At 37.4% G+C, this 23,060-nt stretch overlaps 2 protein-coding genes across 3 annotated transcripts in view; both read right to left on the minus strand.

Moving 5' to 3' along the window:
- LCT (lactase) overlaps positions 1 to 8,681 on the minus strand; it is a 54,513-nt gene extending 45,832 nt beyond the window's left edge. Inside the window, exon 1 of the mRNA XM_090279507.1 lies at positions 8,042 to 8,681. Coding sequence (XP_090135633.1) covers positions 8,042 to 8,681 — 640 coding nt within the window. The remainder of the gene's footprint in view (positions 1 to 8,041) is intronic.
- A 13,152-nt stretch (positions 8,682 to 21,833) lies between these two features.
- The window catches only part of MCM6 (minichromosome maintenance complex component 6), a 49,343-nt gene continuing 48,116 nt past the window's right edge, over positions 21,834 to 23,060 (minus strand). The window contains exon 17 of one of the 2 annotated variants that reach the window (XM_090267147.1): positions 21,834 to 22,383. In XM_090267147.1, the coding sequence (XP_090123273.1) occupies positions 22,267 to 22,383 (117 nt within the window). In that variant the 3' untranslated portion in view covers positions 21,834 to 22,266. The remainder of the gene's footprint in view (positions 22,384 to 23,060) is intronic. The other variant, XM_090267156.1, reaches the window with a different exon arrangement.

Genomic DNA, 23,060 nt, shown 5'->3' on the forward strand with positions numbered 1-23,060 from the left:
GGGGTGGGGTGGGGTACCCAGCGTTGCCCTGAGTTGCGTCCCTGAGTTGTGCAAGTGAGGAATGCTGTGTGCAGGTCTGCTCTTCCCACAAGAGGGACATTTGCTCTCCCCACTCCCTCCAGCTCTGCCAGAGCCTCTCTTGTATCTTCCTCAGTGTTAGCACACTGAACACATCAGTACGAGGTTTATAAGACATATAAAAAAGATGAGAAAAGAACTTTTCAGTAATTGTCGTAAAATATTAGCATAAAATTTACCATCACAAAATTTAAGTGTACAATTCAGTGGCATTAAGTACATTGACGTTGTGCAACTATCACCACCATCTATTTCTAAAACCTTCCCACCATCCCAAACTAACACTCTGTGTCCATTGAACAGCAATTCCCCATTTTCCCTCCTCCCAGCTTCTAGTAACCACTGTTCTACCTTCTGTCTCTGTGGATTTGATTAGTCTAAGTCCCTCATATAGGTGGAATCATGTAATATTTATGTTTTGTGGCTGGCTTATTTCAATTAGTATAATGTCTTAAAGGTTCGTCTATGTTGTAGCCTGTGCCAGAATTTAATTTCTTTTTAAGGTTGAATAATATTCCATAGTTTTTTTATTCCACATTCTGTGTACTCTTCATTCATTCATGGGCATTTATTTGGGTTCTTCCCACCTTCTGGTTACTGTGAATAATGCTACTATGAAAATGGGTATACAAATATTTGTTCAAGTCCCTGCTTTCAACTTTTTGAATATATACTCACAAGTGCTAGATCATATGGTAATTCTATATTTAATTTCTTGAGGAACTGTTATACTCTTTCCCATAACAGCTACATCATTTTACATTCCTGCCAACGATGCACAAAGATTACAATTTCTCTATACCCTCAACAATATTTGTGATTTTATTTTTCCTTTTTTAACAGTAGCCACCTAATGGGTATGAAGTGGTATCTTGTTGTGATTTTGATTTGCATTTTCTAATAATTGTTGATGTAGAGCATCTTTTCATGTACTTATTGGCCATTGTCATAACTATTTTGGGAAAAATATCAAGTCAAGTCCTTTGCCCACTTTTTAAATACAGTTGTTTGTTTTGTTGTTGCTGAGTTAGAATTTTTAAAAGTATATCTTGGATATTAATTTCTTAGCAAATATATGATTTGCAAATATTTTCTCCCAGTCTGTGAGTTGCTTTTTCCCTCTGTTGATAGTGTCCTTGGGTGCACAAAACTTTCAAATTTTGATGAAGTGTAATTTAGCTATTTTATTTTCTGTTGCCTGCACTTTTAGTGTCATAGCTAAAAAAATCAGCACCAAATCTAATGTTATATGTTTTTTTCCCAATGTTTTCTTCTAAGAGTTTTATTTCCCATGTGTAGATCTTTGATCCATTTTGAGTTAATTTTGTATATGGTTTAAGACAAGGGTCTAACTTCATCTTTTTGCATGTGGATATTCAGTTTTTCCAGCACCATTTGTTGAAAAGACTATCTTTTCCCTGATTAAATAGCCATGGCATTCTTGTAGGAAATCATTTGACCATACAGGTGAGGGTTTATTTCTGGGGTCTCTAGTTTATATGTTCAGTTATGCCAGTACCATATTATTTTGACTACTGTAATTCCAGTCTATCCTTGAGGAAAACATCAGATAAATCTTAATAGATGCAATTACAAAAGGCAACATATTAAATAAATTATTCCATTCATGTGAAGTGTCCAGAACAGGGAAATCTACAGAGACAGTTAATTAGTGGTTGCTTAGGTTTGGAATGGAGGAGGGAAATGTAGGAGTAGGAATGTGACAGCTGAAGGTTACTAGATTTCTTTTTGAGGTGATTAAAATGTTCTAAAATTGACCTTGGTAATGGTTGCATATATCTGAATATACTAAAAACTACACTAAAATATGTTAAAAATGTTAAATAGGTGAATTCTGTGGTATATGAATTATGGCTCAAGAAATCTATTTTTAAAAACAGGTATCCTACAAAATACCTGGCCAGGACTCCTTGAAACTGTCAATCAGGTTATCATAAACAAGAAAAGTCAGCCCCAGCTGGTGTGGCTCAGTTGGTTAGAGAGCCGTCCCATGAAGCAGAAGGTCACAGGTTCACGCCTGAGTTGCAGGTTTGGTCCCCAGTTGGGGCACGTACAAGAGGCAACAGATTGATGTTTCTGTCTCTCCCTCTGTTCCCCTCTCAATAAGCACGTCCTCTGGTGAGGATTAAAAAAAAAAAACAACCAAGAAAAATCTGAGAAATTGTCACAGCCCAGAGGAACCTAAAGCAACATGACAACTAATTGTAATGCAATGAGATCCTGGAGTAAAAAAAGGACATTAAAAAAAACTAAGGAAATCTAAATAAAAGATAGACTTTAGTTAAGAATAATGTGTCAAAATTCGTCCATTAATTGTAACAAAATACTGTGCTAACGTAAGATGTTAGTATTAGAAGAAACTGGGCTCAAAGGGAGGGGCATATGGGAACTCTGTACTATCTGTTCAATTTTTCTGTAAACCTAAAACTGTTCTAAAAGATAAAGTCTTTTAATTTGTTAAAGTGTTGATTAAAAAGGAAAAAATTCTACAAACTAATAATGACTTCCAAATTTGCAGATGACCTCTGATTTTTTAATGATTGCCCCTCAATCATTAAGAAATGTCATAGAAGTGACAGAAAATGACTCCCCAAAGAATGGGCATGGAAAAGATGCACAGTTACCTAAGAACTTTGAGATTTACCAAGAAGGGGAAAAAGATGAAAACATTTGGAAACTAGGAATTCTGAAGATTGAAGAAATAAGTACCATCAAAATATATTTTAAAAAAATGGACCAAAGGAACAGATTGATAAGTTTTTGTTAACAGTAAGAACTTCTGTCCATCAAAGTCTCCACAGAAAGAGTGAAAAGAATTCTGACAAGTCAATAAGAAAAAGACAACTCAATACATAAATGAATAAAAGATATAATAGGAATTTTACAGAGAAGAGAACATATATGCTAATAAAAAAAGAGCTCTTACACATTGTTCACAGAAATGCACATTGGTACAACCACAATAGAAAACAATTTACATTCTCTCTCAAAGCTAAAAACACTTGTATTTCCCACACAAGAGAAACTCTAACACATGTACAGAAAGAAATATCTGCAAGAATATTCATAGCAGCTATGTTCCTAGTAGCATAACTTAAAAACTATTTAAATGTCCATAAGTAGACAAATAAATTAATACAATGTGGCTTGGCCATACAATGGAATATTATACATCATTGAAAAAGAATGCGTTATAGCTATATTCACATACATGGATAAGTCTTGGAAACATAATTTTGTTTTTTAAAAAAGGAAGACCTAGGGGAGTACAAAAAATATAATACTCTTTTATGGTGCCTCAAAACTAAACTAAGCATAATTCAACACTATGTTGTTTAAGCATATAAGCACTTGGGACAAAAATTATATTTTTAAAAAGTAAGGGAATCATAACAAGATATCATCAAAATGGCTGAAGTAGAAAACACGAGAATGCCAGTGTTGGTGAGGATGTTGTGGGGCCACTGAATCGCTCATGCACTGCTGGTGTGAATGTGAAATGGAACAACTGCTTTGGAAAACTGGCAGTTTCTTAAAAAGTCAAGTGCATCTATGACCCAGCAATTCTACCCCTAGGTATTTATCTAAGAGAAATGAAAAGATAGTTCCACATAAAAACTTACACAAGAATGAACACTCCTAGCAACTTTACCCATAACAGATAAAAACTGAAAATAGCTCAAATACTCCTTAACTATGATACATCCATAATAGAATACTACTTAGAAAAAAAAAGAGAAAATAACTAATGCAGCAGCAAAATGAATAAACCTCACAAACTTTATGCCGAATGAAAGAAGACAGAAGATAGACACAAAAACTGTGTGATTCTATTCATATCAGTGTTGATAGAAATCAGGCCTGTGGTTGCTCCTGGCGTAAGGATTGATTAGGAAATGATACAATTAATCAGGAAAGGAATTTTCCAAGGTGTTGGTTAATGTCTTATCTTGATAAGGGTATGGATTACATAGATGTGTTTGCCAAAACTAATCAAACTGTAAAATCAAGATCTATGTATTTTACTATCTGTAAATCATACTCTGATTTTAAAAAGTTCTTAGGAAAAAACCAGAACTACATTTCATATTGTATTTCCTAGTCAGTAGTAAATGGAAATTTACTTCTTTAATATATTTTTTAAAGATTTTATTTATTTATTTTTAGAGAGAGGAAGGGAGAGAGAAAGAGAGGGAGAGAAACATCAATGTGAGAGAGAAACACCGATCAATTGCGGTGACTGGGAATGAAATTGTTGCTCTTTCTTTTTGCGGGGTGATGCTCAACCCACTGAGTCGCACCAGTCAGAGCTCTTTAACATATATTTTTTAAAACACTGAGAATGTGCTTTACTTGCTAAAATCCTACTTGTTCTATAACTAAAAAATTTTTATTTAAAATATTTGACTTTGTATCTTTAATTCATTGTGGACACCAAATTGCAGGCAGGATGGGGGGAGCCATTAAACAATAAAAGGCAAACAGAATATTTAGCATAGCGGTAACCCTGGTGGGGAGGAGGAAAATAAAGGAGGGGATAGGGAGTAATATGCAAGTAGATTTAAGTTGTGGTATGGTTTGCTTTGTTTTGTTTTATAAACCCTCAAACCTCCCATTTATAGTTTTTACATTTAAAAAATTAATATATATAGCATAAAATTCACCCCTCCTGTAACTAATACAATATTTAATGTCAACTTTAATTGAAAAAAAATTATCCCTTTAAAGTGTGCAATTCAATTGTTTTTAATATATTCAAAACCTGTGCAACCATCTCTACTATTCCAAAACATTTTAGTCACCCAAAGAGAAATTCCGTACCCCGTAGCAGTCACTTCCCATTTTCTTTTAGCCCTAGATACTGATAATCTACTTTAGTGTCTCTATAGATCTGCCTATTCTTGACGTTTAATATAAAGGAATTCATATAATTGTGACCGGTTACTTTCATTTGACATAATATCTTCAAGGCTCATCATGTTGTAGTAGGTATCAATACTTCTTTCCTTTTAAGGCTGAATAACATTCCATGGTATGTATATACCTCATTTTGTTTATCTGCAAGTTGATGGACATTAGGATTGTTTCCACTTTTGGTTTTATAAATAATGATGCTAAAACGTTTGTAACAAGGTTTTGTCTGGACCTTTGTTTTTATTACTCTTGCATATATACCCAGGAGAGGACTTGTTGAGTCATATGGTAACTCTAAAGTTTAACTCGAGGAAATGCCAGACTGTTTTCCAAATTGGCCACATCGAGGCTTTCAATTTCTCCACATTATCTCCAATGCTTATTATTGCCTGTCTATTTTTATTACAGTCATCCTCATTGATGTGAAATGGTATTATATTTTAATTGTTGGATTGAGTGGTCACTCCATGTGTATTTGTTACAGTATTCTGCTTTTAACCAAGATGTTATATAACTTTTTGTGTGTATTAAATAATTATTTTAAAAAGAACAGCAGGGTTATGATTAGACTAAAAAGGGAAGGGAGATTAAGGGAGGAAGAAAGAAAGGGGGGAAGGAGGGGAGAGGGAGGGAGAGAGAAAGAGAGAGTGAGAGGGAGAAAAGATCACCTTTTGAAATAATGAAGACTGAAAAGAGAATTTCTTTTGTTTCCTGCATTGTATTTATAAGGGGCAGATAATCTAGTGAAAGTGATGAAACAGAAAATAAAGGCTCAGAAAAATGAGCACAAGAAGAAAAATATAGTTTAAAAAAGAAAGTCTTAAAAAAGGAGAAAAAAGAAATAGTCTTCAGTAACCTGATGGAAATTAAAAATAAAATATGCAAACATTTAAATAACATGTACATATTATAAAGTAATTCTATGGAATCTCACCTCAAAAATAAGATAGATATTCCTTTATTTGAGATGATCCAAGTTCAGTCTTGCCTTCTTCCAGGGTTTATTTTACTCAAAGCTTCTTCAACAGAATTACAGCCAACAAATATTTCTCTGCTCGCACACCCCAAAATACACTTTCCGAAGAAACCAGTCTCAAATCCAGCATCTCTTCATCTGCGACCCTCCATTCCCAGTTCACTAAACTGACAGCTGGCTCTTCACTGTTGCCACCTGGAGGGGCTTCACACTCTCCCCACCACCCGGAAAACTCTTCTCCAGGTCTCAAGACACGGCCCCTCCTTCACTGCTCAAACAGCAGCCTGAGGACTGCCTCTCTCACACCCTCCTTGAAACAGCCGCTCTGTACTCACACTCCTTTTGTATTTACATGGGAAAAATATGTTTAACCCCTCTATGATCAAATGCATGCAAATGAAAAATGTAAGGATATAATAGTTTTTAGCTGTCAAATCACCAGTGCTAAAACAGGTTTAGTGGGGCTAGAAGAACAATTTTATGACTGTTGATATAAACTATTACAACTCTTCTGGAAAATAATTTAGCAACATGCTTTAAAGTCTTAAACAATGCACACTTCTTGATCCAGTAATTTCAATTCTAAGAATCTATCAGAAAGAAGTTGTCAGAAGTTAGGCAAGCATATATATATTATATATATATATATATATTATATATCAGAGAAGGAAAACTCTGACTCCAAAAAACCTCCGCTGCCTTGCGGCATACCTCTTCAGGGAAAAGGCTAAGGGAGTAAACCCCGACAGAAAATCCGGAGCCGGAGTCCCTAAGGCGGTTTGACGTTGTAGTCAACACCGGCAACTCCTGCGGCGCACCTGAAGCCAAGCTGTATTGACTCCGTCTTTCCCTTGGACCCTTCAGCTGCGAAGAGAGTGGGGGTCTGCTGCATGGGCAACAGCAGACCCTCCATATCACCCTGCCCAGGCTCTGTAGCTTCAGCTTCACTGGAGAGGACACTCCAGCGTCATCGCAAGATGTCGATTCAACACGGGAGGAGACAGATACCGTGTCACTCCCGAGTCGGACTGCACAGCCATTCTCGGCGGTGCAGATAGACTCTTAAGAAGCTACACCATCGTCTCTCGAGACGGACGGCTGCCGACGACGACGATATTATATATATGTATGCTTATAATTTGTAATAATAAAAATTAAACATATATTAAAATGAGAGCAGTATTTTAAACTTTATGATTCATTTATATTATGGGAACCTATAAGCCCATTGAAAATCATGTTTTCAAAGAGTTTTTAATACAATGAGAATATACTCCTAAAGTAAGATATACAGGTATGCATATATTATATACTACATGTATATAATAAGTGCGGCAGGGATTGTCACTCCCGAGTCGGACTGCACAGCCATTCTCGGTGGTGCAGATAGACTCTCAAGAAGCTACGCCATCGTCTCTCGAGACGGACGCCTGCCGATGACGATGATATAATAAAAACAAGAAAACATATACAATCCAGAATTGGTTCTCAAAATCAGGGTACCTCAGATTCACCTAGAGAATTATTAAAATCACAAATGTCCTGGTCCTGCCGGGATCTGCTGAATCCGAACTTCAAGTTAGCTGTGAAGCCAGGACATGAACAATTGCAGTTACGCTCTTTTCACCACCTATCGGTCTGTCATTATTTTACCTTTGTATTTGTCTCCTCTGCTGGAATGCAAGCTTCAACTAGAATGTGTAAGTTGATTTGTATAAGGAAAGGGGCGGCTGAGGTAGCGTGGGCAATCTTGCGCCTTGGAAGTCGGGAAGGCAGGACTGGAGGAGGAAGGATGACAGAAAGATACTGGGCAACAGCACAGACTTAGACGGTATCTTTCAAAGGAAGTGCTGGGCACTGCAGTATAAACCTCCCACCCCCCACCCCCATCTCCACTGGGAAATCTGCACTACAATATTAATTTCTCTACTGAAAAGCTATGACGGGATTATTGACCACGAGTGGGAAGAAAGGCTGAGACCTGCTTTAAGGAGGATAGGGGCAGGTGGGGATAAAGGCTGTGTGGGTCAGCCACCCGTCATGTGTACTCACTCGGAGAAGCATATTTTCCGTGGTAAATCTCATAAGCTTTTCTGTGGGCGTCAGTGAGGGTCTGGAGACGTGAAGATCTTGATTTCTGGTGGGGGAGTTCTGTTATCACCTCCTCCAAGTCACTAAAAGTGAACCAGATTTCAACTAAGTCCCCAAAGGACTGGAAGGCGAATGTGGCATAGTCAGCAAAGAGGTCAGCAAAGATTTCACTTCTCTGGGAGACGCCAGCGGGGAGGCTCTGGTGGTGCAGGACGACCAGGGGCTGAAGCTGCGCAGCTTTGACGGTCTCAAGGAGTCGCCGGTAGCACTGCACTGTTTTCACGTCTGGGCTCTTGGAGCTCCCTGCTGGGAGAAGTCGTTCCCATGACAGAAATACTTTATAATGGGTGATCTTGCTGGCATAAATACTACTCAAGTACTCTGGCAAGAAAATGGGCAATGGCTGGCGACACACGTAAATGTCTTCGTCCCCTGCCACAAAGTTAGGACCTTGGTTTCCCAGTGGATGGCTCAGGTTGTGCAGCAAGTCATTCGTTAGAGGGCCAGCAGCTAAAATGAAATTTCTATCAAGTTCCCAGTTTAACCCCCAGCATGAAAAACTTAGAAAAACAATAAAGATTAAATTCCAAGTCAGCTCCATTTTCAAGGACCTGTTAGGAGGAATGTGGAATCCTTACTTTATAACTGCAGTTGAGGTTGTAAAATACTAAGTTAACCCTTAATATTTAACTGGCTTATCAATGATAATGAGATCAGTACATGGTTCATCAATGTACTATCAAAAAATTTCAAGACCAGAAGAGATAGCAAAACCTCAAACATCTCACACAATTTAAGGAGAGGAACCTGGAAAATATCTGAAGGAAAAAAGTTTTCCACAGTTTTGTCTTACAAATTACTTAAAAATTTGTTTACATAACAGAACAAAAACGAGTCCCTTGCCCAACATTCCCCCCCACCCTTTAAAAACATGTAGGTAAATGATGAAGACATTTTGTAAGAGTCAAACAATATAGGAACACGAAATATCTGTAAAGTCCCCTTCCCTCACTCCCCTCCCTACCCTAGTGTAAACACTTTCAACGTCGCTTCCTTTAGGTTTTCTTGGTGCATCTTAGTAGTAATTCAAGAGTTGGTTGGAACTATTGTAACAATATAATCAATAAAATATACTTAAAAAAAAAAAGAGTTGGATTGCCTGCGATTAAATCTCAACTGGAGAAAGTTACTTAATTTCTCTGTGCCTGTTTCTTTGTCTGTAGAACAGAAGGAGATAGGTAGTGAGAATTCAATAAAGTCATTCTTTAGCATGTTTAGAACAATGCAACTAAATGATAGCTATTATTGCATATGTACAATGCAAACATATGTAGGTGTATAACATTTTAACTGTATAATACAACTTAACATACATGGGGTTGTGATTTATGTACTGCTCCTTAGCTTTCTTTTTTTCACTTAATAGCTGTAGGAGCCAGAATAGATAGACCCACCTCTTTTTAACAATGCGTAACATTCATTCCACAGTAAGGAGGTACCATAATTTAACCTCTTGCATATTGAACACCAGTTCTATTTAAATTTTAATTAGTTGCAAATAAATATCCATATCTATACATTACATATCTTTGTCCACATGTGTGACTATTTCTTTAACATAGATTCGTAGAAATTAAGTTGCTGACCCAATGGCATACTGATTTAGAATTTTGATTGAAATCCAAAGTCTTCTAAAAACAGGCTTCTACAAATTTAAATTCTACATACAATTAGAATTGTGCTTAATTCTCTCTACTTTGCTAACACCTATTATAAAACTTCTCATTTTTGACACTTGGAAGAATAAAAATGTCTCCTTATTGATTTCTCATTTTTCTGCTTAGAGGGTAGCTCTCCATGTTAATTAGCTACTTGTGTTTGTTTGTTTGTTTTTTCTGAGATTTATGTTTATATGTTTTGCATTTTTTATTACTTTAACTTATTACTTAAATGAAAACTTTTAACAGAATTTGGATATCATGTATTAAAACATGATAGAAAAAAATTTCCCTCAGTCTTTTAATATGGCTCATGGCATCTTTTAAGGTATGTTCCTGATACCATAGTTTAAAATCCCATGTCAAACCTGTTTCTAATCTTTGGATCTTTAGCCCATCTTGAATTTTAACTTTATGCATGTTGTGTGGCATGGCTTATCAATTTCTAACATGTTATTGAATAGGCTATTCTTCTTCTACTATTTGAATGCCACTTTATCAGAAACAAAACATCTATATAGACATAAATGTTTCAGGACTTTCTACTGTTTAACTATATATTCCTGGACAATACCACACAATTTAAATTTCTATACCTGTGTAGTACTTTCCGCTTTATGACAGGACAGAACCTCTCCTTTCATTCTTTTTCCTGGAGTTTTATTGATGTGTATGCACATAATCTTCTCTTTTTCTGTTTTTGTTTTTGATAGAAATAGTTTAATTCATTTATTGGAATTTTCATGATGGCCCTGACAGCTTAAATCTGGGAACCAGCATTTTGTTGACTGTATCAATGAGCTTGTTGCTTTCTGTGTTATATTCCACATATGAGTGAAATCAAGTGGTTCTTGTCCTTTTCCATCTGACTTATTTCACCTAGCATAATACTCTCAAGAGCCATCCATATGGTCACAAATGGCAATATTTTATCTTTTTTATGACTGAGTAATGTCCCATTGAATATATGTACCATATCTGTATTCAATTGTCCATTGAAAAACACTTGTTTCCATGTCTTGGCTGTTATGAATAATACTGCAGTACACACAGGAGTACAGCCCCCACAAGTGTGGCTCAGATGACTGGGCATTGTCCCACAAAGCAAAAGGTCATGGTTCAATTCCTGGTTGGGGCACATGGCTGGGTTTCAGGTTTAGTCCCTAGTCAAGAGGTAACTGATTGAAGTTTCTCCTCTCCCACATTGATGTTTCTCTCCCTATCTTTTTCCCTCCCTTCCCCTCTCTCTACAAAATAAATAAATAAAATCTAAAGAAAAGCCACACACAGGAGTACATATATTTTTATGAATAGGTGTTTTCAAAATTTTCAGGTTGATATCCAGAAGAGGGATTATTGCATCATATGGTAGTTCTATTCTTAACTTTTTGAGGAAACTCCTTGCTGTTTGTCATACTGGCTGCACCAATTCACATTCCTACCAGCAGCGTGTGAGGGATCCCTTTCATCCTTATCTTCTCCAGCACTTGTGATTTCTTCCTTTATTGGTAGTAGCCATTCTAATAGGTATGAGGTAGTGTTTCACTGTGGTTTTGATTTGCATTTCCATTATAACAGGTGATGTCGAGCAACTTTCCATATATCTGTTGGCCTTCTTTTTATCGTTATTTTAGTGTACTCTTTCTACTTATAAAAAAAACCAGGATGCGCCCTGGCTGGTGTGGCTCAGTGGATTGAGCACTGGCCTGTGAACCAAAGGGTTACCAGTTTGATTCCCAGTCAGGGCACATGCCTGAGCTTCAGGCCAGGCCCGCAGTTGGGGGCACATGAGAGGCAACCACATGTTGATGTTTCTCTCCCTTTCTCCCTCCCTTCTCCTCTCTCTAAAAATAAATAAAATATTAAAAAACAAAACCAGGATGCCATGTGGTTGGCAGCAGCCTCAAATGTCTCATGTTTATTGGGTCTTGACTGCATTGTTTTCCTTTGTGCTTAATTTAATGTTGTGTTGTTTTGTTCATCATGGCCCCTAAGCATACCAAATCCATAGCGAGTGATGCCATATTGAGTGATTGACATGGAAACAAAATGAAAAGTGATTAAGGACAACAAAGGTGGAAAATCAGTGATGGTTAGTTACTGCTCACCAGTCAAGCAGTTACCATTCCACCATAGCTACAATCTTAAAGAACAAAAACAAAATGAAACAACCTGTTAAAGGATCTTCTTCATTTAAGAAAATAAGGCTAATAAATATTTTAGAAAATATTAACATATATTTTCTCCAACACACATGGAGAGATTTCTAATGACCTGAATTAAAGACAAGACACAGGAGTGTATCCCTCTCAGCACCATGATGATCATGGCCAAAGGAAAAAGTTTGTTTGCAATGTTGAAAGAAAGGCTGAACCAGACCGTGATGTTGAATTTACTGCTAGGTATTGGCAAATGATTCAAGTCATTATTCATTACATAATGTGAAGTGAGTAGGAAGTTTACAAGTACTTATGTGAAGGTAGCTGAAGAATTTTTAGAAATACAAAATAAGCTGACTGTGGAGGAAAATTACTTGCCAGAGCAAATATTCAGTATGGGTGAAACCTCTCTATTCTGAAAACAAATACTTTAAAGGACTTTCATCCATTTGGAGGCCACCTCAGAACCAGGTTTCAAGGCTTTTAAGGACAGGATAATAGTCTTGCTGGAGGGCCATGTTGCAGGCTGGAAAGTGAGACCCTTTGCGATCTGGTGCAGTGAGAACCCCAGGGCCTTTAGGCAAAGTAATAAGCACACACAGCCAGTGTACTACAGGAGCAATAAGAAATCATGGATGATCCAAATCCTCTCCCAAGATGCCTTCCTGAATTGCTACACCAGAAAAATGAAGAAGTAGTGTTTGGAGAGTAACATACCTTTCAATATTTTGCTTATTGTTGATAATCCTCCTAGACATCTTTTTATTGGTGATCTGCATCCCTACATCAAAGTGGTGTTTCTCCCTCCAAACACCATATCTTTGATGCATTCAATGAGTCAAGGTGTTAGAAGCTTTTAAAGACTGCCACCTGGGGCTACCTTTGCCTAGGCTATTGCTGCAATGGGAGAAGACATCGAGAAAACATTAATGCAATTCTGGAATGATTACATTGATGGCTGTGTCAAGAACCTCGCTTGGGCTTGGGTGATATCATCAATGAATGTATGAATGGCATCTGGAAGAAGACGTTCAAGAGATTTGCCCATGACTTCAAAGCATGTGCCAAGATGAGGAGATTGCAAAAAGCAAGGCTGTGGCTGAGATGGCAAACAAGTCTCACCTGGGTGTGGATGAGAATGACATTGAGGAGCTCCTAGAGGTGCTTCCTGAGGAAGTGACTAAGGAGGAGTTGTTGGAACTGGAACAGGAATGGATAGCTGAAGAAGCAAGAGAAAAGGAAACCGTAGAAGAAAAAGAAAATTCATAGTGAAGTGTTTAGCAGTTTTTTCAGATCTCAACAAGCTCCTTAAAATTTTTAAAAACATGGATCCCAACATTGAAAGTTTTCATTAATAGAGAGAAATATTGATGCTACATTATCTGCTTATGAGCAAATCTATGATGGAAAAAAAAGAAACAAACCAAGCAAATCAGCATGGACATATTTGTGAAAAGAATGACACCTCCTCAAGAAGGCTTAGGCAGGTCCTTCAGAAGGTGTTCCAGAAGAAAGAATTGTTTTCATAGGAGATGACAGCTCCATGCCTGTTATTGACCCTGAAGACCGGTCAGTGGGATAAGATGTGAAGATGAAGACAGTGATATTGATGATCTGGACCCTGTGTAGGTTTAGGCTATGTGTATTTGTATCTTAGTTTTTAACAAAAAATTTAAAAAAATAAAAACATTTAAATAGAAAAAGCTTATAGGATTAGAATATAAAAAAGAAAAACATTTTCATATAGCTGTACAATGTTTGTTTTAAGCTATTACAAAAGTTAAAAAGTTTTTAAAAACTAAGTTAAAAAAAGTAAAAGTTATAATAAGTTAATTTATTATTGAAAAAACATTTAAAAATAAATTTAGTGTAGTCTAAAGGTACAATGTTTATAAAGTCTACAGTCATGTGCAGTAATGTCTGAGGCCTTCACATTCACTCACCATTCACTCACTGACTCACTAGGAGCAACTTCCAATCCTACAGCCTCCATTTATGGTAAATGCCCTGTACAGGTGTACTTTTTTTTGTCTTTAATAGTGTATTTTTACTGTACCATTTATTTTTTTTAAGTATTTTTTATTGATTATTTTGTTACAGTAGTCCCGAGTTTTTTCCCTTTGCTCCCCTCCATCCAGTACCCCCCTTCCTTCCAGCTATTCCACCCCCCTGCCCCTTAGTTCATGTCCATGGGTCATGCATATAAGTTCTTTGGCTTCAGCCTTTCCTGTATTATTCATAACTTCCCCCTGTCTATTTTGTACCAATCAATTATGCTTCTTAATCCCTGCAACATTTCCCCATTTCTCCCCCTTCCTTCCTCCCAGCTGATAAACGTCCAAATCATCCCCATATCTATGATTCTGCTCCTATTCTGGTTTGCTTAGTTGGATTTTGTTTTTATATTTTAGATTCAATTGTTGATAGTTGTGAGTTTGTTGTCATTTTAGTGTTCATAGTTTTGATCTTCTTTTTCTTAAACAAGTCCCTTTAACATTTCATACAATAATGGCTTGGTGATAATGAACTCTTTTAGCTTTACCTTATTTGGGAAGCACTTCATCTGCCCTTCCATTCTAAATGATAGCTTTGCTGGAAGAGTAGTCTTGGTAGTAGCTCCTTGCTTTTCATCATATTGAATACTTCTTGCCAGTCCCTTCTTGCCTGCAAAGTTTCTTTTGAGAAATCAGTTGACAGTCTTATAGGAACCCCTTTGTTGGCAACTCTCTGCTTTTCTCTTGCTGATTCTAAGATTCTCTCTTTATCTTAAACCTTTGGCATTTTAATTATGATGTGTCTTGGTATGGTCTTCCTTAGGTCTAGCTTGTTTGGGACTCTCTGTGCTTCCTGGACTTGTATGTCTATTTCCTTTACCAAATTTGGGAAGTTTTCCTTCATTATTTTTTCATTTAAGCTTTCAATTTCTTGTTCTTCATTTTCTCCTTCTGGCACCCCTAATATTTGGATGTTGGTATGTTGAAAGTTGTCCCAGAGGTTCCTAAGCATCTCATTTTTTTCAATTCGTCTTTCCTCATCCTGTACTGGTTGACTTTTTTCTTCCTTATGTTCCAAATCATTGATTTGAACCCCAGTTTCCTTCCCTTCACCACTGGTTTTGTGTGGATTTTCCTTTGTTTCACTTAGCATAGCCTTCACTTCTTCCCGTATGCATTTTCTATACTTAAGCATATCTGTCAAGCCTGGGGGCATCTTTATCACCAGTGTTTTGAACTCTACATCTGTTAGGTTGGCTATCTCCTCATCACTTAGTTCTCCCACTGGAACTTTGATCCGTTTCCTCTTTTGGCCCATACCTCTCTGTCTCCTCATCTTGACAGGCTCCTGTGTTTATTTGCCTCTGTGTCTTAGGTAAGCTGTTGCACCTGTTACATTGTAAGGGGCGGATCCTTTGGTATTTGTCAGTACTGGCAACCTGTTTCACCACATCGTTGTGCTATATGTGGGGGAGGGGTCTGAGAGGAAACAATGCCACTTGCTCAGCACTCACCCCTTTTCCAGGCATTTCTTCCACTTCCGTATGGGACTGGCGCCTCTCTAGCTGTTGCCCTGGCTGTTGTTCCAGAGTGGGTGGGTCTGCAGATGTTCTAGGACCATGGGGACCTTTTAAAGAAGCAGACTCTGCTGAGAGACTGGCAGTTTCTTCCTCCACCCCAATCACCACTGGTTTGCATAGTCAGAAGTAATGAGGCTTTATTTTCCCTGGCACTGGAACTATAGCTGCGTGGTCTGGTCTTGTGCTGGGAGCACTCCCAAGGTGTCCCTCCCTACTTTTTAAAACATGTTACTGAGCTTTCTGCCAGGCTTCTGCCACTGCTGCTGCCAACACATCGCATCCTCTCTGCCCCGGCTCCACCCCTCCTATCCGTTTGGATAAGTATTTCTTCTTTATATCTTTGTTGGACTTCCATGCAGCTCAATTTTCGGGAACTTCTTGTTGTGTCTAGTTTTGAGGTGGCTGTATTCCTTCTTAGTTGTGGAGGGAGATCCAGTGTGTTTGTCTATGCCTTCATCTTGGCTGGAAGACTACAGTATCTTTTCTATGTTTAGAAACAAAATACTTACCATGGTATTACAATTGCCTACAGTATTCTGTACAGTAACATGCCTTACAGGGTTGTAGCCTAGGAGCAATAGACTAGACCATCTAGGTTTGTGTGTCACTCTCTGATGTTTGCACAACAAAATTGTCTAACAATGCATTTCTCAAAACATAGCCCTGTCAATAAATGATGCATGACTGTATGGCCTTTATTACGTTGGGGTGCTTTCCTTCTATATGTACTTTCTTGACTTTTTTAAAAAAAATCATAAATGGATATTGAATTTCGTCAAAAGCTTTATATGCATTATGATCATATGCTTTTTATCCTTTTTTTTTGTTAGTTTACATCCAATATTATTTTTTATTAGTTTTAGGTGTACAGCAGAGTGGTTAGACAACCATAAAGTTTACTAAGTGGTCCCCTGACATTTCGAGTACCCACCTGGCACCATACGTAGTTATTACAATATCACTGACTATATCCCTATAGTGTACTTTACATCCCCATGACTATTTTGTGACTCCAAATTTGTAATTCTTATCCCTTCACCCTTTTCACCCAGTCCCCCCTCTTCCTCTCCTATGGCAACCATCAGTCTGATCTCTGTATCTATAAGTCTGTTTCTATTTTGTTTGTTCATTTATTTTGCTTTAGTTTCCACATATAAGTGAAATAATATGGCATTTGACTTTCTGTCTGACTTATTTCACTTAACATAATACCTTCTAGGTCCTTCCATGCTGTTGTAAAGGGTAAAAATTTCATTCTTTGTTTTTATGGCTGAGTAATATCCCATTGTATATATGTACATCAGCCTTTTTACCCAGTTGTCTATTCATTGGCACTTGGGTTGCTTCCATATCTTGGCTATTGTAAATAGCACTGCAGTGAACAGGGATGCATATATTCTTTCAAATTAGTGTTTGGGGTTTCCTTGAATATATAACCAGAAGTGGAATCTCTGGCTCATAAGCTATCCTTCATTTTGTTAATGTGGAGTATCACATTGGTTGATTTGTGAACATCAAACCACACTTGCAACACTGGAATAAATCCCACTTGATCATGGTGTATGACCCTTTTAATGTATTGTTGAATTCAATTCACTAGTAATTTGTTAAGGATTTTTGCACTAAGGATATTAGCCTATAATTTTATTTTCTGGTGGCAACCTTCTCTAGTTTTGGTGTCCGGGTAATAATGGCCTGGTAAACTAAATTTGGGAATGCTCCCTCATCTCCTATTTTTAAAGTTGAGAAAGATTGGTGTCAACTCTTTAAGTGTTTGGTAAAATTCGCCATTTAAGCCATCTAGTCCTGGACCTGTGTTTGAGGTTTTTGATTATTGATTCAATCTCCTTCTAGTAATTGGTCTGTTTGGAATTTCCATTTCTTCATATTTAAGTCTTGGCAAATGGTATGTTTCTAAAACTTTATCCATTTCTTCTAGACTGTCAAGTTTGTTGTATATAATTGTTCATAGTGGTCTTTTATGATCCTTTGTATTTGTTATTGGTTGTAATGTCCCCTCTTTCCTTCCTGATTTTGAGTTTTTTTCTTAGTGAGTCTAGCTACAGGTTTGTCAATTTTGCTTCCTAGAAAAAAAGACAACCAGCTTAGTTTCATTGATATTGTATATTGTCTTTTAAATTTCTATTTATTTTCACTGATCTTTGTTACTTCCTTTCTTAGTTTTAGGGCTTCATTTGTTCTTTTTCTAGTTCTTGTGATGTCATTACGTTATTTGAGCTCTTATTTTTTGATGTAGAAATTTATGCTTATGAATTTCCCTCTTAGAACTGCCTTTGCAGCATCCCTTAAATTTTGGTATGCTGTATTTCCCTTTTCATTTGTCTTGAGATATTTTTAAATTTCTTTTGATTTTTTCTTTGACACATTCAGTAGCCTGTTTTATCTCCACATATTGAATTTTCCAGTTTTCTTCTTGTAAATTTCTAGTTTCATATGATCAGAAAATGTGTTTAATATGACTTCGATCTTAAATTTATTGACTTGTGGCCTAACATACGATATATTCTGGAAAATGGAATTCCATGTGTTGAGGAATAATATATATTCTGTTGCTTTTAGATGGAATGTCCTCTATATGTCTATTAAGTCCATCTGATCTAACATCATTTAGTCAATGCTTTCTTATTGATATTCTGTCTGGATGACAGACTATTCATCCACTGGTGAAAGGAGGGGGGCTATTAAAGTCCCCTACTATTATTGTATCGGTGTCACTCTTCATTTAGGTCTGTTAGTATTTGCTTTATATTTAGGTGCTCCTATGGCTATATTTGCACATTTTCTTTTCCAAGTGCCCCAGAAATATTTCCATTACAAACATATATGTTTACCCCATTTTTATTTGTATATCCCACAGCATAGCTATATCACAACTTAATCACTTCCTTATTGATGGATAGCTGTTGAGATTTGGTTAAAAATACATTAAATTTATAGATTAGTTGACAATTTCAACATTCAAGTAGTCCCATTCAGGAACATGTTATATCTACCAGCTTACTTTTCTTCATAAAGATCTTATATATGTTCCATCATCCATTATCCACTTCACCTTCCTGGCAAGTAACATGTGGAGGAAGGGGGTATGCAGAAATATAAGAATTCTATTCAGATGTACTGTACAAAAACTGACTGCTTTTGTAGTAATTACCTTACCTTGCTCTGGAGCCTGCACCTCTACTACTGGCAGAATTGAGAAGAGGACAGATTCACCAAAAAGAAACTCATGTTTCTTTACTTTCAAGTTTTTCCTTTGAAGGCAGCTCGGTTGGTTAGTGTCATCCCAATATTCCAAGGTTGTGGGTTAGATCCCCAGTCAGAACATATACAAAGAGCAACCAATGAATGTATGAATAAGTGGAACAAATTTATGTTTCTCTGTCTCTAAAACCAACTTTAAAAAAAGATTAGTTCTTAACAAAGTTTTTTTTCCTTCGGGCAAATATTTGATCAAGTTAAAGCTCTAATTCCTATCAAGCTGTTTCTCTTCTTTCAGAATTTTGTTTATCAGGTTGGGAGTTAGTACAGGGAGGGGGTCTTGCTGTCTCCTAGCTTTTCCCTAGAGTGTTCTTCCTAATATGTTATTGAATGTCCTGCCTGATATTTGTCCATTTTTTATACTAGCATCCCCTAACTGCCTCAGTAGGAATTCTTGAGATCCTGCTCCCTAAGATTTGCTTATCCCAACAGCCTCTTATACCTGCGATAATTAGGAATATACTTTGAAGATTATAACCTTGCATCTGCTAACTGCAACTTCTCTATTTCCAGTGCCCCTCACCCTATCGTGTTTAAGCCAGTGAGGGGGTGAAGTTACTATTAGTGAATTCACATACAAACATTTCCTAATTGGCCCTGCAGGCCAAGAATGACATCTGTTGTGAAAAGCTACAATAATAGAAAGTGCTACATCATCAATATGCTCATCATAACTAAGCTTCAGGAAGTTAGTATTATAAACAGTAACAACTTTTACCTGAAAAAAAAGCCATAATATTTAGAAATGGCTTATAATATAGACAATGACATATCTCTCTTAAAAAAGCAGTTAGGGGACTTCCGGCCAAGATGGAGGCTTAGACGGACGCGCTAGGTCTCCCTCTACAACTAGAGAGGAATACAACTACTTCAAAACAAAGGATAACTAGAAATTCCAGAAAATAAAACTACACGGAAGCCCAACATATGAAGTTATAAACCAGCGGCGCTCTTTGGGCAGGTAGGACGAGAGAAAGGGGGCGGAGCTGTTTGCGGTCGCACCTGGGACAGCGGCGGGGAGAACAACCCCGGCTGCAGTCGAACCCCCGGTAGCTCGCGACCCCAACGCTGGGGAAAGCAGCCACCACATCGCCTTGAACAGTGAGGCCCAGGGGGGCGGGAGGACGGATCCCGGTCTCCTAGCGGAATAACTATGTGAATCCATCTTGGACCCCCGCCCCCAAAGAAAGCGCCACAGGGCTGTGAAATAGGTCGCGGACAGGCACCGGTCGCTGGATTGTGACGCGTACACAGGCACTGCCCCCTACAGCCGGCCCAAGAAAACAAAACGCATCTGTCAAAATGAGGCAGACAACTATAGAAATCCCGGTGGCACAGCTCACCAGGCAACAGATGGAGAACCTGACAGATGAACAGATAAGAAACCTGTCAGATGATCAGTTCTGGGCCATTGTTATTAGGTGGCTTACAGAATTCACAAAAGATTTGGAAAAAGATGAGAAAGAAGCGAAAAACACTCATAACGAAAGGAACAAAACCACATACGAGACAGATGGTGAGGAAATAAAATCCAGAGTTCATTTCAACAAACTGGAATATGGAGAAGGAACAAGCAGTCAACCAATGCAGCGAGAGGAAATGGGAAGCAACGATGAGAGGATCAGAAACCTCTGGGACAGCTATAAAAGGCCCAACATAAGAATCATTCGTTTGCCAGAGAGCGAGGAAGATGAACTAGAACTTGAAAAATTGAGTGAAAATATAATAAAGGAGAACTTCCCAGACTTGGGGAAGGAAATAGACTTACAGATCCAGGAAGCACAGAGAGTTCCAAAAAAACTGGACCCAGGGAGAACCACTCCAAGACACATTATAATCAAAATGTCAAAAATTAAAGATAGAGAATCTTAAAAGCAGCAAGAGAGAAGAAAAGAATTATGTACAAAGGGGTCCCAATTAGACTATCAGCTGACTTCTCAAGGGAGACCCTGCAGGCAAGAAGGGACTGGCAAGAAATATTCAAAGTAATGAAAATCCAAAACCTACAACCACGAATACTCTATCCAGCGAAATTGTCATTCAGAATAGAAGGACAGAGAAAGTGTTTCCAGGACAAAATAAAACTGAAAGAGTTCATTAGATCCAAACCACTGTTATATGAGATGTTAAAGGGACTGGTTTAGAAAAAGGAGGATCAAGACAATGAAATCTAAAATGAAAACTGCATCACAAGAAACAACAGAAGCTAGGGAATTGAAACAAAGGCAAACTAAACAGGCAACGAGACTGGAAAAAGAACTATAATTACAGGGAACATATTGGGGGGAGGTCAACAGGGAGGGGGAATGGGGAGAGGGAGGGAGATGATATAGGCATTAAGGATCATGGTAGGAGGGAATGGAATAGACAGAGAGAGGTTGAGAAGAACTGTATGCACAACTAATGGACATGATCTAAAAGGGGGGGACAACTGGAGGGAGGGGGGCCACCGGGTGGAGGGGAGCAGAGGGAAGGGAAATTGGCACAAATGTAATATTATAATCAATAAAACACATTTAAAAAAAAAAGCAGTTAGAAAATAACTCTTAAGACAGAGAAATTAAACTATTAAAAAGTAACAAAAATGTAAAATAAACTTTAAGAAAATAAACTATATAAAAAAACTAGAATTAACCTTAGAAAGTTATCTCTAAGGCTCCCCTAGCCTTCATATTAATTCTGATAAGGACTCCTCCTCACAAGAATCTATCCGTAAGATTTACCATAATGCCATCCTTACAACCCCTTGCTGCAGATTAAGCAAAAAGTGAAAGACTCATCACAGGGAAGAATTTATTATATAGCACAGGAATATAGTCAATAATACTGTAATAATTTTATATGTGGTGCCAGGTGGGTACTTGAGTTAGCAGGGGAGTCACTTTGTAAATTATATAACTGTTTAACCACTATGCTGTACACCTGAAATAAATATAAAATACAAAAAGTGAAAGACTCATAGTCACAAGTATATGGAAACAATAGAGTACAAATAAATCCAATAGACAAATGCAAAACAGGCTGTTTTATTTTGATGAAAAAAAGCAGCAGTTAACAATTGAAAAACATTATTTCCCCAATAAAGTACTACATACCATAAAAGGAATGGAAAAGTTACTTCCCCCATAAAATACTACATACCATAAAAGGAATAGATCTTTTTCCTACATATGATAGCAAAGGTCTTAGTTATAGAAACCACACATTATTGGGTTGCAACTTCATTTAGATAAGAAGCGCACTAAACAAAGTGCTAAAGCCCACGATGACAGAGAAGTGTATGATGGGAATGTGACAAACAGGACCATCAACTTGGTTCTCGCTACATAAAAATAAATCTTCCCGAAGCATCATTCCCAGAAACATTTCTCTCACTAGTAGAGCTCCATGCAGTACCCAGGCTCCAGGCCAGAAGGTAGAGGCCCACAGTTTCTCTGGTTTGTTGCTTTCAATATCTCAATCTTCAAGCAAGTAATTAGGGTTAACTACCAAGTAGGGATCTTCTTCATAGCTCTCACTTCCTTCTGTGGAACCTCTCAGTCCAGCTTGGGTGAGCTCAATTAGAACATGATCCTGTGAAACACAAACATTTGTCCTCAGGTCTCCAGCATTATTATAAGAATGCCCAGGTACATAGCACTTGATCCTTCTGAGTGTTTGCTACTAGCATTTTCTTTCATTTCCCCTCCAGAAACTCCTAGACAAAGGACTTAACTTAAAATCATTATTAAAGTTCTGCTAATCCCCAGTTCCCATCAGGATTTAGATCTTTTCATACCATAAACCTTCTTTGAAAAAATAAAGATATGTAAGTAAGCTCAAGAAACACCGTGATTTTACTGAGGTTTCCTGGTGTATTACATCAAGTACTTGTAAATATAATTCAAGTAAGTCAAGATATCTATCATGTATGAATTTTAAGATTATGCAATTGGGTAAAATCCTCTGATGTTTATCATTATGTTTACCACTCTAAGTGTTTAGTTTCACTTAATATTTTGCTAATTTTAAGTACTAGTCACTGAATTCTTTCATATACTATCATTCATAATTCAGTTAGAAGTAGAATCTGAAGGTATCATGAAAAATTTTCACTCTGACCTATGAGCTAAAAAAAAAGATGCCATATGGCTTAAAAATACTAAAGACAGATTTCAAGCCTATGATGTACCTATACATAAATCTAAAATATCCACAAATAAGAAGGTGGCAAAGTCCCACAGAATGAGCACTAATGCCATTAAGAGGGA

This window comes from Furipterus horrens, unplaced genomic scaffold, assembly GCF_987537825.1.
Source record: "Furipterus horrens unplaced genomic scaffold, mFurHor1.1.pri manual_scaffold_1, whole genome shotgun sequence".
Classification (NCBI taxonomy): Eukaryota; Metazoa; Chordata; class Mammalia; order Chiroptera; family Furipteridae; genus Furipterus; species Furipterus horrens.